The 12,991-nt window shown below is 44.6% G+C and overlaps 3 protein-coding genes and 1 long non-coding RNA gene across 5 annotated transcripts; 3 read left to right on the forward strand and 1 right to left on the reverse strand.

Annotated features, from left to right (window-relative positions):
* The first annotated feature begins 273 nt into the window (after positions 1-273).
* pask (PAS domain containing serine/threonine kinase) lies at positions 274-7,737 on the forward strand. Of its 2 annotated transcripts, XM_037276702.1 has the most exons (22): positions 274-594; positions 693-914; positions 1,098-1,110; positions 1,171-1,294; positions 1,369-1,539; positions 1,672-1,806; positions 1,937-2,071; positions 2,156-2,357; positions 2,599-2,792; positions 2,870-2,981; positions 3,231-3,408; positions 3,948-4,156; positions 4,255-4,384; positions 4,455-4,993; positions 5,051-5,184; positions 5,258-5,425; positions 5,521-5,646; positions 5,780-5,914; positions 5,987-6,186; positions 6,488-6,621; positions 6,764-6,913; positions 7,029-7,737. In XM_037276702.1, exons 2-22 carry the CDS (start codon positions 713-715, stop codon positions 7,187-7,189), a joined length of 3,552 nt encoding a protein of 1,183 aa, XP_037132597.1. In that variant the 5' UTR covers positions 274-594; positions 693-712; the 3' UTR covers positions 7,190-7,737. The 2 variants fall into 2 exon arrangements, with proteins under 2 accessions (XP_037132597.1, XP_037132595.1); XM_037276700.1 differs by having other exon boundaries at positions 1,098-1,294.
* A 122-nt stretch (positions 7,738-7,859) lies between these two features.
* On the forward strand, positions 7,860-9,619 carry mterf4 (mitochondrial transcription termination factor 4). Its single transcript, XM_037276615.1, has 4 exons — positions 7,860-7,923; positions 8,119-8,551; positions 8,635-8,819; positions 9,115-9,619. The coding sequence occupies exons 1-4, from the start codon at positions 7,897-7,899 to the stop codon at positions 9,526-9,528; spliced, it is 1,059 nt and encodes a 352-aa protein (XP_037132510.1). The 5' UTR covers positions 7,860-7,896; the 3' UTR covers positions 9,529-9,619.
* On the reverse strand, positions 8,859-10,812 carry LOC119137360. Its single transcript, XR_005100899.1, has 2 exons — positions 10,631-10,812; positions 8,859-9,503 (listed from the first exon to the last, which is right to left on the reverse strand). It is a non-coding gene; the product is annotated as an uncharacterized LOC119137360 (long non-coding RNA).
* On the forward strand, positions 9,904-12,814 carry LOC119137359 (probable G-protein coupled receptor 148). The gene is made up of 2 exons (XM_037276616.1): positions 9,904-10,025; positions 11,191-12,814. Exon 2 carries the CDS (start codon positions 11,239-11,241, stop codon positions 12,199-12,201), a length of 963 nt encoding a protein of 320 aa, XP_037132511.1. The 5' UTR covers positions 9,904-10,025; positions 11,191-11,238; the 3' UTR covers positions 12,202-12,814.
* Positions 12,815-12,991: the final 177 nt, after the last annotated feature.

The following is a 12,991-nucleotide window of genomic DNA, read 5'->3' on the forward strand; positions in this document are numbered from 1 at the left end:
TTTCCTATTTCAAAACGTGACATTTGACTGGCTCCCAGTAGTGATGTGCATTCCTGTTTAAGGTGAACTGAATCTTTAGAATCAATTCACTCAAAAGATTCGTTCAAACGACTCATTCAATGAATCCCTCCCCCCCTACACACACACACACGCACACACACGCACTGATACGGCTTTTTTTATATCCAGTCGAAACAACCCATACACATCAAATACAACTACGTTCCTTTGAACGAATCGTTCACTCACGAGCCAACACTAGCTCCCAGACACTTCCGTATGGTTCATCTGTTCAGGCGGTGGTCAAGCCCGCGAGATTCAAAAATTGAAAAAGAAAAGAAATTGTAGTGAGTTTAAGAATACGATGTTTTGATTCAAAAATTTCCCGTGCGTGGCTTCGACGTCTAAAAAAAAAAAAAAAAAAAAGACCGGTTCCGTATTCTGCTGTCCGAAACACAACTTTATAGTGCGATTAATAGACAGCATGCTAACCTAGCTAAGCTAATAACACAGGGGAGTTAGCGTTTCCTTGTCGACTATCGTCAACAAACCACGGCGTCCGTTGTATGCCTCAAGAGCATCTGATTTGATTAGGTAAGTCTTACACCAAACGTAAACATTTATTCATTTTCAAAAATGAAATTCAATCTTTCCAAGTTAGTCATTCAGCTCTCTCGGGTCCCTTATTGCAGCTGGAGAACCCACAACAACAATGTCGCTTGCCACGCAGTCCTGTTTTGAAGCCACACGTCACTTCGTGGAAAAAGGAGCAACTATTTGCGTCGTACCCGATCTCTCCTCAGACCTGCTGGAGAACGAGTTCGACTTGAACAGGTCCTACCCCTGTGCGCAAAGACCACTACAGATAAGAAACATGTTGGAATTGCAGCGACGTTACTATTACTCGTCCCCAGGTAAGAGATCACCTGAGATGACCTACATTTTCAAATTCAATTTCTGCTTCCATGAAATTGTTTTAATTCACTCCCAATATTCTATCCTCTTAATTTCTTAATGTATCCTTGGCTGCTTTGATTCTTGTACATGTTGATGTTCAAGTTTTGTAACATTTTGTGACCTTTGTGCTTCAATGACAGCTAAAAAGCCCCAATCGTCCTGCGTGCATTCTGATTCGGACACATCTTTTGACGCCTTACCACGCTCCCCAACAATACCAGAGACAGAAGATAACCTTTATGGGGAGCTTGTTGCTACAGATTTTGGGATGCCTGTCTTGCCATTTGCACTCGATCCAGACAAAGTGCTTCTGACTGTAGATCACAAAAGCAGAGAGGTACCGTTCTCACAGTGACTCCCAAATTCTGCTGTCGTACATTTGTAAGACTTTATTTATCCATTTATTTCAAGATTTTATCAGCCAATGAACAGGCTTACAGACTGTTTGAGTGCACCCCGGAGGAGTTGAATGGAAGAAACTTGATGTGCATTTTGAAGAAAACCACTCAAGTCTTGGAAGAAGCATTGCCTGAGGACTGTCTGCTAATGGATGGCAGTGTGGCATCTGTATCTGGGAAAGTGGTATGTTGCCCACTGCCGACCCATCCTAGCGCCTTGACCTTAACCGCAGCCGACTACTTGTCTTCTATGATTATTGTGAAATCTGTTTTGGTGGCGAAATGAATCACCTCCATTGTCTTGCTCTTCTCGCAGATTGATGTTGTGACAATGTCTGGCGACATGCCAATGTTGGTGTGTACCCAACGAGTGTCACAGAATGAAGACCATCTCCTTGTCAAGATGGTGAAAGTGGAACGGATTTCCGCTACTCTGACTTTTTCTCAAGATGTAAGTGAATTTGATTATTAGGTTTGCCACTGCTCTGATAAAAAAAGAAATATATATATATATTTTAAAAAAATTTGTTTTTTTTTAATTGGAGCAGATTAAAAAATATATATATTTTTTCATCCTTCAGGGCAATATTCTTACCTGTGACTCAGCATTTGCTCATCTCCATGGATACCACCATCCCGAAGACTTAAAAGGACTTTCTGTTATGGAGCTAATCCCCTCTTTACAAATCCCCCTGCACTGTCAGGCATTGCCCAAAGTAAGCACACTTGACTTCAACACTGGAAAGGAAAGCTGTGTCTCACATTTGGATGTTAGATCAGCCTTTTTTTGCTTTCCATAGACGCTGAGGGTTCAGAGAGTGTGTGGTAAAGGTAGAGAGGGCGCATTAGTGCCGCTCTGTGTAAAGCTTCAGGGGGCGGTACAGTGCGCAAGACCCCAGCAACAACGCAGCGGGATGAGCCTCGCATGCTCTACACAGAGCCTTTGCAGAGAAGATGCATACAAGGCGGAAGACTTGCAACCTGAAAATTGTCAGCAGTCTGGTATATTGTTCACAATCATCTTTTACTGTCAGCGCACGTTGCTGCTTAAGCATTAAGCATAAAGAATATCCAACAAATTGGTCAGTCAGATATCTGAGTCAACTTTCAAGTAATGATGCTCAACTTTTGAGGTGATATGGGAATGAAAGTAGTTGAAATTTAATGCACAAAATATTCCGAATAATTGATATTGTGCACTCCTTGAAAGTTTTGACTTGTCTTGCATATTTTTTTTTTTTAGGAGTTGACACAGGCACCAAGGAAGACAGCAGGGTCCTTACCCCCAGCCCCACACTGGAATACAATGGAACCATCTGGGCCTTTGCCCCAGTGAGCAGCCTCCTCCTCCTGCAAGCTGACGGCTCAATCTGCAGCATCCACAATCAACAGGCTCTCAGTCTGTTTGGCTACAGCAAAAACCAGTTGCTGGGAAAGGTTGGCCAATGAGAGCGGATGTGATATCTTTTGTCAAGCCTCGTTTGTCACCACCGCGCTCGCTCTGTCGTCAACAGTGTGTCACTTTCCTCATGCCCGGTTTCTATGAATGGATGTCCGATTCGGTCAGAAAGATCAGTCCTTTCCCGGAGTCACAAACAGAGGCTGTCAAAAGTATAGCCAAATCTGGTGAGCATGTCACGCACACATCCCTTTTAACGATCAAAAATATATAAGCGTGGGCAAAGTGGTCCGTATACATCCCTACTTAAGATCCTTTTCGTTTGTTCTCCGCAGTTGTTTTTCCCTGAAATGTATTTATTCTTTTTTGGGTCCACTAACAAAACATGATTATCTGGCTCGTCTGTCTTTTTGTAAAACAAACAAAAATCAATATTAAATGTTTGTACGTTTTACTCATTGTTCCGTTGACGTCAGTTATCGACCCATCCTCGCTGGTGGCTGGAGACATGGCCATGGTGCAGGAGGCCTGCCGAGGAAGATCCTCCACGGGGAGAGGCCGAATCTTTACCGGGAACTGCACCAGGCTTGACAAACGAGGAAGCGCTCTGTCCACGCTGACTTCTCCTGCTGTCTCTTCCACACGCGTGTTTAAGTAAGTCAATTAGACGCCAGTCAGTTAGTGAAGTAGTCTGCTTTTGAACTTTTTTTTTTTGTTTAATTAGTAATAGACAATAGTGCGTTGTGATTTTTGTAGACGTTTTGGTTTGATCAGTAATTCAGCATAGGAGTGCAAAAACTCCTTTCTGTTGCAAACTGAACATGCCTTGTAAAGCAATGCCTCACTGGAAGTCTTGCGCCATCTGGTGGACAAAAGTCGAGTCCAATTTATTTATATAGCCTTGAATTAAAAAGAGTCAAATGGCTTCACAGGCCCATAGTTAACAAATATTCATGTTCTAACAAGAGGGTAAGGAACAACTCAAAAACACCCTATGGAAGGAAACAAGGAGAAACTTTGAGAAGGGATGACAGAGGAAGCGGGGAATACTGAGTGGGTAACATGTAACACATAATGTAGACCTAGAACAGCTGGGAGTCCATTTAATAATAATAATAAAAATAAAAAAAGCACAGCAGGAAGACACCGCTAGAGAACGACAGTTACTGTGATGTAAGATGTTCTTTCGACAGTGCTAATGACACTGAAGAGCTGTTGAAGCAGGCAGCCCAGGTGGTTGCTGCAACTAGCCGCTCTTCAGAGATAGGCGATACCACTGAGGCTCTCCTGAAGACTTTTGCCTGGGTGGAGCATCCAGAGGGAGACACCACCTGCATGGTTCCCACAGAGCAACCAAGAGCTAAGCATGAAGAACTGATCCTGGAAAATGACATCATTGCCGGTATTAGCTAACATCCTGCTTTGCTCCTTATAATCACCGCTACACTAAAAAATATGCAAATTATAGATGATTTCCTCCCCACCCCCCATCGTCTTCAGGCAGTCCTACTCAGAACGGACATGCTTTTGGAATTGGAGGTGTCAAGACTCTTGGTGTGGCCAAAGACAAACGCTCATGTACATCCGTACTGCAAGATTCCAGCTTTGAAGTCATTTCAATGGGGAGCAGGTATGGATCTCACATTCACTACAGATATTTTTTATTTTTTTTTTGTGATCGACTTGCTCCTGTTTGTCAGGTCTTCGTCTGGCTTTTGCGAAAAGCTTCCTGGCCATGGTGGCTCTGATCCATGCCGGGCAGATATGAGCTGTTTCCTGGACATTAACAGCAACGGCGACCTGGTGACTCGAGCGCTGGCCGACTTGGATCTGAGCAGTGCTGTGCTTATCAGCCTCCAAGGGGCCAGTGAGGAAAACCAACACTCCATGACTTCTTGTGACACAGACGACCTTCTGCGCACACCCTCTCCTTGCGAGTTAGACCCGGAAGATCGCCCCGCCAACGCCAATAAGGAGACCAAGAGTCGCTCCACTGAAGAGCAGTTGGAGAACCAGGCTGGGCCAGATCAGTGGCACGCTCTCTCGTGCGTTCACAAAGAAAGCGGCCAGGAATTCTGCTTGAACGGTAATAATGGTGAGGTTCCAACAAAGGACCATCCTGCCACGTCCACACCAAAGAAGCAGAAAAGGCAAGAGGGTGCCCTCAAGTCAGATGACCCGCCGATACTGGAAGGACGATTTGAAGGAAGTGCTTACCACAGAGATGGCACAAGAGTGGGTAAGTCTGCATTCGACTCAATTCAACGAACGCCTAATGGTTAATAATCTCTCCCAGAGGTGCAGTGTGACGTGGTGAGAGCTGACCTCGCCGATGGAAAACAAATGTTCTGCGTGTGGATGAGAAAGCCAGGCCAGCATTGGTCAATGTCGCAAAGCCGGCTCGACAAATCAGCAGCCAGTCTCGGACAGGTCAGTTGGGAGGAAAACCAAACAAAACCACAATTCAAGGAATGAATCTGTATGTATGATTTTCTTGCTGCAGAGGATTGGAGAGGCGTGTCACGGTGAGGCTCTGCGTTCCACCCTGGACCTCGAACACTCTCGGGCATGCGATGGGCAGTTTGCAGAAGAGTACAAGCCCATCAAAGCTGTCGGTAAAGGAGCCTTCGGTTTTGTCTGGAAGGCAATCAGGCGCTGTGATGGACAAGAAGTAAGAATTGACACGTACCTTCATCCCTTCAAGTCAACATTCCATGTACTAGAATATGTGATAGCGGTTTAAAAATCGATTATTTGTATTTGCAGACTGTAGTGAAGTTCATCAGCAAGGCACGGATTGTGAACGACTGCTGGGTGGACGACCCCTTGTTGGGTCGGGTCAGCCAGGAGATCGCCATCCTGACTCGAGTGCAACACCACAACATCGTCAAGGTAACCGCATCAGCCTCCGGTTTCACGTGACGCACAATGAGCATTAAATGACAAGAATAGAAAAAGTAGGTCTTTTCAACGGGGATGGCAACTCGAAGGCTCTGTCAGTGTCGGTGTGTTTTTGCACCACCAGGTTCTGGAGGTGTTTGAGAACGGCAGTTACTTCCAGATGGTGATGGAGAAACACGGGGACGGTTTGGACCTCTTTGAATTCATCGACATGCAGCCTCGGCTGGACGAGCCGTTGGCCAGCTACATCTTTAGACAAGTCCGTACAGAGCGAGCGACTCATCAATAACGCCAAGTTATTGAACCGCACATTTTGTCTTTTACTCGGCAGTTGGTGGTGGCGGTCTTCTACCTGAGGACAAAGAACATCCTCCACCGAGACATTAAAGACGAGAACATCGTCATTGACAAATGTTTCCACATTCGCCTCATCGACTTTGGCTCTGCGGCAATGATGGCTCCAGGGAAGCTCTTTTACACTTTCTGTGGCACGTTGGAGTACTGCTCTCCGGAAGTACTTCAAGGGAACCCGTACGTATATTTTTGTTTTGTAACCACCACATTGTACATTTACGCAGAGGCTTCTGTTTGTCGTGGCTCTCGCAGAGCATTTCTGCGAGAGCGTCGCTTCCACTCCTTTACGACTTTCACGGGCAATAAACTTTGACGATTGGGCTTTTAAATTACACGCATACAACAATCGTAAAGTTATTTAAAAGCTTTGCTAGACATGAATGAAGTGATGAATGCGCGTTTGCTGCGTTCTCATGTTGACACAACCCAGTTCCTGTGAGCGGGTGGTTAATGTGTAGCGATGTTTGTTTTTGTGTAGCTATAAGGGTCCCGAGTTGGAGATGTGGTCTCTGGGGGTTTTGCTCTACACGCTGCTCTTCAGCGAGAATCCCTTCTGTGGAGTGGCTGAGATTCTGGATGCCAAACTTAAGCCCCCTTTTGCACTCTCCTCAGGTATCATTTCGTTCAATGGCCTTTGTTGGCTGTAACTGAACTGACACATGAGCAAACTAACATGTCCACACGCACTTTTACACAAATAGTGTCAGGTATTTGATTTGGTTTGCTGTTACCAATTCTGTCGTATATGTTCCAGAACTCAACAGTGTGTTACATGGGCTGCTGAACCCTGAGCCCACCCAAAGGATGACCCTGGACCAGCTGCTTCTGCATTCCTGGGTCAGCCAGTCCATTTCGCTGTCCGAGTACACCTGGACGGAGGTGTTCCCTTCAGCTCAAAGCAATTGTGAGTACTTTAAGGATCCATCAAAATCTGGGCAAAAGCAGCACATAGGCCCAAGTTACACTTTTAGGAATAGTGTAATGGACTTGACTAATTCTCTGCATTCCTTTTTTAATAGGCTCACTGCAGCGCCATGAGTCAATTCCCCAAAGTTATGGCAGACAAGACTTGTTCCCAGATCAAGGTGATGACACTCTTCCGGATGAGGAGGATGAGGAAGACCGATTGTCCATGGTGGCTCTGGAATCGGAGCTCCAGAAGTACCTCAATGAAAACTAGATAAACGCCCCGACGACTGTCCGATGTTTTTCTCTATAGAAGTTTCTGCGACAAAGGTAAAATACATTTTGTGTAGCAGCTTCTTTAGTTCACCTACTTTATACAAATTTATTCTTTTATTTTTTTTTTAAAAAGCATTTTAAAGCGGTAAAATCTTAGCAGTACCTCACACGTTTCACAAGTTCACTTTGAATAATTAAAACCTCAAAGATGAGACCTCAAATGGAAGAAATCTTTTTTTTTTGTTCAATATTAATTTGATTTTAACACTAAGTGAAATATAGTATATTTATATCTATTTATTTTTAAACACAAATGCATATTTTATTTTGATTTTAGATGTTTGTCTTCTCTTCCTCTGTAATAAATGAAATATCCTTGCGTTGCAATTTGTACAAGCAACATGGAACACTTATTTTACCTCATCTTGTGTTTTGACATACTTTTGTGTGACAAGCATCATGGAACACTTATTTTACCTCATCTTATGTTTTGACATACTTTTGTGTGACTTTATTCACATTAAAAACTTGTGTGGAAAAACTCCAGTGTCCTATTATTTGTATCTACTTTGTATAACATCTTAAGGAATAATGAAAATATTTTCACGATTAGGGAAAAAAATTAACTGACGTTAGTTTCCGTAAGGCGGAACCTTTCCTAGCGCTACCGTTGCTGCACGGAATTAGATTGGAAACGGACTGAACATGAACGCTCGATGTGCTGCGAATCGGGTTAGTAAATAAAACAAAAACATTTGAAGTTTAACTTTTTCTTTTTACTTTGGTTTACAATGTATTTTATTTTAAAACGCCATACGTACTTATACGTATATATTTTAGACATTCATATTGTTTGACGATACTACTGCTTGACATCCCCCAACCGCCTTTAACCTTGATACATTAACAGCCATTGCATTTCCACAGATCCAGTGGATGTTGAGAAATACCACCTCATCCGTATTTCGTCCGCTACAGTCAAGTAGATGCTTCCAGCGTCCATGCCCGCAGCGTCGATTGCTGTGTTTTACGAGCAGCAACCTTCTGCCAAGTGATGCCAACAATGAGCCGGCGGGGGCATCCCCGCACACACACACCATTGCAGAATTCTCCCTTCCCTGTCTACTTGACATGGGCTTCACGCAAACACAAGCCATGGAACTCTATGAATCGCTGTGCAAAGCCAAAAGTGGAAGTGCCGCCAAGAATCGTCTGTCAACACTCACCGTTCTGTTCATGTTGGGCCTCAATCCCTCCAGCGTGTGGAAAATACTGACTAAATGTCCTGATCTTTACATCATCAAAGAATCGGTTCTCCAGCAGCGGATAAGCTATCTGCGCAAACTGGGTTTAGTGGAAGGTTAGTAAATTGTGCCTGTGCACTTTTTTTTTTTTTTGCCATTCTTGTGAGCTATTCTGTTAAAGCACCTTGACTCCATCCAGGAAGTCTGCAGCGGGTGGTGTCACACTACCCTGCCATCCTGACTTTGCCCACGAAGATGGTCAAATACAAGACGATGTTCCTCAGGGAGAAGTGTCTTTTTACTGTGCAGCAGGTCACTGACATCCTCAGAGACTGTCCAGCTGTCATGCATGAAGACCTAGTTCAGCTAGAATACATGTTTCAGGTCAGTACTTCCAACGTTGTTCTGATTTAAATACAATAATATTATCCCACACCTTTATTTTAATTCATGCACATAATGACCATCTCACTTCACATCATCATTAAGTTAGCATAAACTGTCTGAAGTGTTCATAATGGAATTAGGGCCATCTTGGAAAATAATCGTGTTAAAAAAAAAAAGACATTTCATGTTCTTTATACTTGTGCTAGATTGGAAGACTTACTGATTTGCTCTAAACTCGATCAATTATTTTGTTGTAAACTACACAGTATATTATTCTCCTGCTTATCCACAGTATGTCTACTTCCGAATGGGCATTAAACAAGCAGAGATGGTGAAGCACAAGTTGTTTCGATCCACGCTGGAAGAGCTGCGCACGCGGCACTCTTTCTTGGAGCGCCGGGGCTTGTACCAAACACCCGACAAGAAGGGGCAGACCGTTATTGTCAACCCCAAACTGGACAGCATCCTCAATGTGGACCTGGACACCTTCCTGGAGCACGCGGCCAAAGCGTCAGCCGAGGAGTATGACGTCTTTCGGAGACTGGTAGTCAGAGAGTGGAAGGAAGAGGAGCAGTCCCACAAATACAGCCAAGCAGAGAGTGAGGACGATGACAGTCACAGTGATGGTGACTGCGACGGTGATGATGATGATGATGAAGACAAAAAGGAAGGCAAAGCAAGCTACATGAAGAAAAGAAGAAAGTAGCATCACTTGAATGGGCACACTATGAGGAATGCAATCACATCCAAATAATACAAAGAAAAATCTACATTAAAGTGGCCTGTGAGAAATGTAAGTTAGCCTCTAATTGACTAAATATTATTCAAATCAAATATTATAATAGAATAAAATATTTTTGTTTATTTAAAAAACATTTAAATTGTTTCATATCCAGAGGCCTGCAGTAACTACGGTTTTAAACTTTAATGCATACTAAAAGAATACAGTTCCCAGCACATTCCCCCCAAAAATATGTAATGCCATTGGAAAAGTAAAAAGCCTCTTGTAAGTCACGTTGGAAAAGCTCCACCCTGTTACTAAGTGACAGCTAAGTGGCCGTAGCTTTGCTGCATCTCTATAATCATCTGCGAGTCAACATGGAACACATCAGATAAGCGCAGGCGGCAGAAAAACACCGTGATTTACACAAGATCTCAGCTCTAATGGATGCGCGCCGCACACCGTGTTCACATGGACGAGAGGTAAGGAAACGCAACTTTGCTCGCTCAATGATTTGTAGATAAAGATGTTTAAAGTCTCAATAGAAACATTCGATCAATTTGTCCTAAGTGGCGGCACTTTAGATCAACTCAGTTGTTTAAAAGCGTGTATAATATTGATGGTTTTTCATGAGTGCTTTTTTTTTTTCCCCCCCATCAGCCTCGTTATATATTAGCATCGTTAGCGATGGACTTCATATTCAGAGGGCACAGTCCATCTCCAAACGACACAAATGAAACGAATGATTGTCCTATTGTCACAAAGCCACATTTTTGTGATTTGAAATGATCTGACACAAAATGGCAAATTCTCAAGTGCTACCAGATGTTATCTTCAACAGATCCGAAATATTTTGTGATCATCTCAAAGCAAGAAAGGTATTTAAAGTCCAAAATTGCAACCTCTGAACAGGTCAGCATTTACACTTTACATCACAAAAACCTGAACAACTTCTAAGGAAAATACATCTCACCAGCGATGAATAAAAGTATTCATGTATGAAGATAGCTGCAGAATTTGAAATCAAACTGCTAACTGTTTTTGGTTGTAAATGCTGACGTTCAACCACTGCTATGTAAAAACATACCTACAGTCAAGCAAGGTGGTGGCAACATCATGCTTTGGCGTTGTTTTCTCCAGCTGGAAGTTGAAAAGAGTTTGAGACAGCAGTCAGGTTTTGTCTAGAAAGCAAAAGAAAAATAGGAAAAGTCTACTATTGTGGCAGAAGTAAGATACACTTCTCTCTTCTGTGACTGACTGCCAACAAGTGAGACAAGATGCAAGTGAACCAAAAGAACAAAGACAAGATGATGCAACAAAGAGCATACATATAAACCCGCCCCTAAAGTTGGCCGCATCTGAAATTTATTTCGGCTTAATCAGAATTACTGCCTTCCATTTACAATTCGCTTGGATGTGATGTTAATTGTGAACACAGCCAAATCTCCTGTTATAAGAGGGTGTGCACACTTGTGCAACCACATCCTGCTCAAAAAGATTATTTGAGTATATGAGTATAGGGCATTCATTTTGATTTTTTTATTAATTGACAGGTTGTTGTTTTTTATCACAAAAACCTGGCATTTGAACAGGGGTGTGTAGACTTTTTATACTCACTGTATCTGATCTGTTGCCATCTACCAATAGGAAGTTGCTGGAAGAAAAAGTTGAGGACCTCAAGAAAATCAAGACACAATGACCGCCGAGCCCATCCTGATTGCCAACCTTACGCAAGAATGGGTGTCGAGCCTTCGACGGTGGCACCTGGAGCTCTTCTTCATCCCTACCACTGTGGTCACCCTGGCCACCATGCTGGTGAACACTGTCCTGTTGGCGTGCATCTTGGCGTCTCGCGCCTTACGTCAGGAGACGCGCTACCTCCTGGTGGCCAACACCTTGGCGGCTGACATGCTGTTCCTCACCCTCAACCTGACCACGGCCGTTCTCAACGCGGTCCGAGCCGAGACGCCCTGGCTGGCGTGCGAGCTGGTCACGGCCGTCACCGTCACGGCCTACTGCTGCGCCATCCTCACCGTAACCCTCATGGTGGTGGACACCTACGCGGCCGTGCGCTGGCCACTGCACTACCACGACCTCCTCCCGCCCGCTCGAACCCACAGAATCCTGCTGGGGGCGTGGGTTCTTGCGGCGAGCTACCCCTTCACGCTGGTCATCCTGATGGAGACAGCGAGGGAAAACCTGCACGGGAACGCGGCCGTGTGCCTCGTCCTCATCTCGCTGGGTTTCGTCCAGGTCAAGAACATGGCGGGGATTAACGTGTACTTCTTCGTGGCCGCTCTCATCTGCGCCGTGCTCATCTTCTACTGCTACGTTCGCCTCTATATGGAAACCAGAACCCAAGGCATCTGGCAGAGCCGCTTCTCCAGAGCTCGGGTGACCGTGTTGGCCCACGGGGTGCTGCTCCTCCTTTACTTCACCCCCGGCTTTGTCTTCACCCTAGAGCTGCTCCTGTTTCAGAGCAAAAACGTCAGCCAGGATGCCCGAGTGTGGCTCAGCACGGTCAACATGTGCGTCTTCATGCTGCTCCCCAGGGCCTTTGCTCCTTATCTGTACGGGCTCCGCTACCGCCAGATCTCCGACACGCTGCTGCAGCTGCTGCATCGACACCGAAGACTCAGCCAGATCACTGTCGTGTAATCGCATTTCCGTCCAGAACCCTTTCCCGAAATCAGACTCATTGTGTGTAGTATGTGTTATTTGGAGGAAGTGGATGAGGATCTAAGGGGAGCAGGTGGCAGAGCAGGACCTTCTGAATCTTCCTCAGTGGTCGGCAGAGTACACTTTGATACATTCTTCATGCAAGTTACAAGAACAGCTGCGGCTCTGAGGAAGCACACGAGTACTGGAGCCCTTCGGTGGAACTCAACAGAAGCGGCTTCATGTGATTTGCTCATGCATAGATATCTCATGAGGGGTGAAGAAGGATGGCAGCTTCAATGTGGGTTTTATTTGGGTTCAGAATTGCTCGAGTGGTAATAAAAGCATGTCTTGAAAGTGATAACAGTAAACAAAAATTATTTGAAATAAATGTGAATTTAAACTGCTCTACGCTCTTGCCACCAGGTGGCAGCCTTTCTATACATGAGATTGAAAACAATCTGCCAGGACAAGTTAGTGGATGCTTTCCAGCTAAATCATATTTAATTTATGTACTACACTTTGAAATGCTCTTGAATTTCGTCTGATGACTTGACTGAGTGAACTGGCGTGCCTACGGTAAACGAGAAAGCTCAATACAAATAGAACCAAACGCGTTCTTGCCAAGGTTCCTTGTTTTGCAGCTCAGTGGCCTAGTGGTAGAGTGTCCGCCCTGAGACTGGAAGGTTGTGGGTTCAAACCCCGGCCGGGTCATACCAAAGACTATAAAAATGGGACCCATTGCCTCCCTGCTTGGCACTCAGCATTAAGGGTTGGAATTGGGGGGTTA

The sequence above is a fragment of the Syngnathus acus genome, chromosome 17 (assembly GCF_901709675.1).
Source record: "Syngnathus acus chromosome 17, fSynAcu1.2, whole genome shotgun sequence".
Lineage (NCBI taxonomy): Eukaryota > Metazoa > Chordata > Actinopteri > Syngnathiformes > Syngnathidae > Syngnathus > Syngnathus acus.

What these genes read in the sequence shown, in the direction of transcription:
- mterf4 (XM_037276615.1), top strand. Translation starts at nt 7,897, where the DNA reads ATGAACGCTCGATGTGCTGCGAATCGG. An exon ending in CTCGATGTGCTGCGAATCGG is followed by an intron (nt 7,924 to 8,118) that starts GTTAGTAAATAA and finishes GCATTTCCACAG; the next exon opens with ATCCAGTGGATGTTGAGAAA. An exon ending in AGCTAGAATACATGTTTCAG is followed by an intron (nt 8,820 to 9,114) that starts GTCAGTACTTCC and finishes GCTTATCCACAG; the next exon opens with TATGTCTACTTCCGAATGGG.
- pask (XM_037276700.1), top strand. Translation starts at nt 713, where the DNA reads ATGTCGCTTGCCACGCAGTCCTGTTTTGAAGCCACACGTCACTTCGTG. An exon ending in ACTGTCAGGCATTGCCCAAA is followed by an intron (nt 2,072 to 2,155) that starts GTAAGCACACTT and finishes TGCTTTCCATAG; the next exon opens with ACGCTGAGGGTTCAGAGAGT. An exon ending in CAAAAGTATAGCCAAATCTG is followed by an intron (nt 2,982 to 3,230) that starts GTGAGCATGTCA and finishes CGTTGACGTCAG; the next exon opens with TTATCGACCCATCCTCGCTG.
- LOC119137359 (XM_037276616.1), top strand. Translation starts at nt 11,239, where the DNA reads ATGACCGCCGAGCCCATCCTGATTGCCAACCTTACGCAAGAATGGGTG.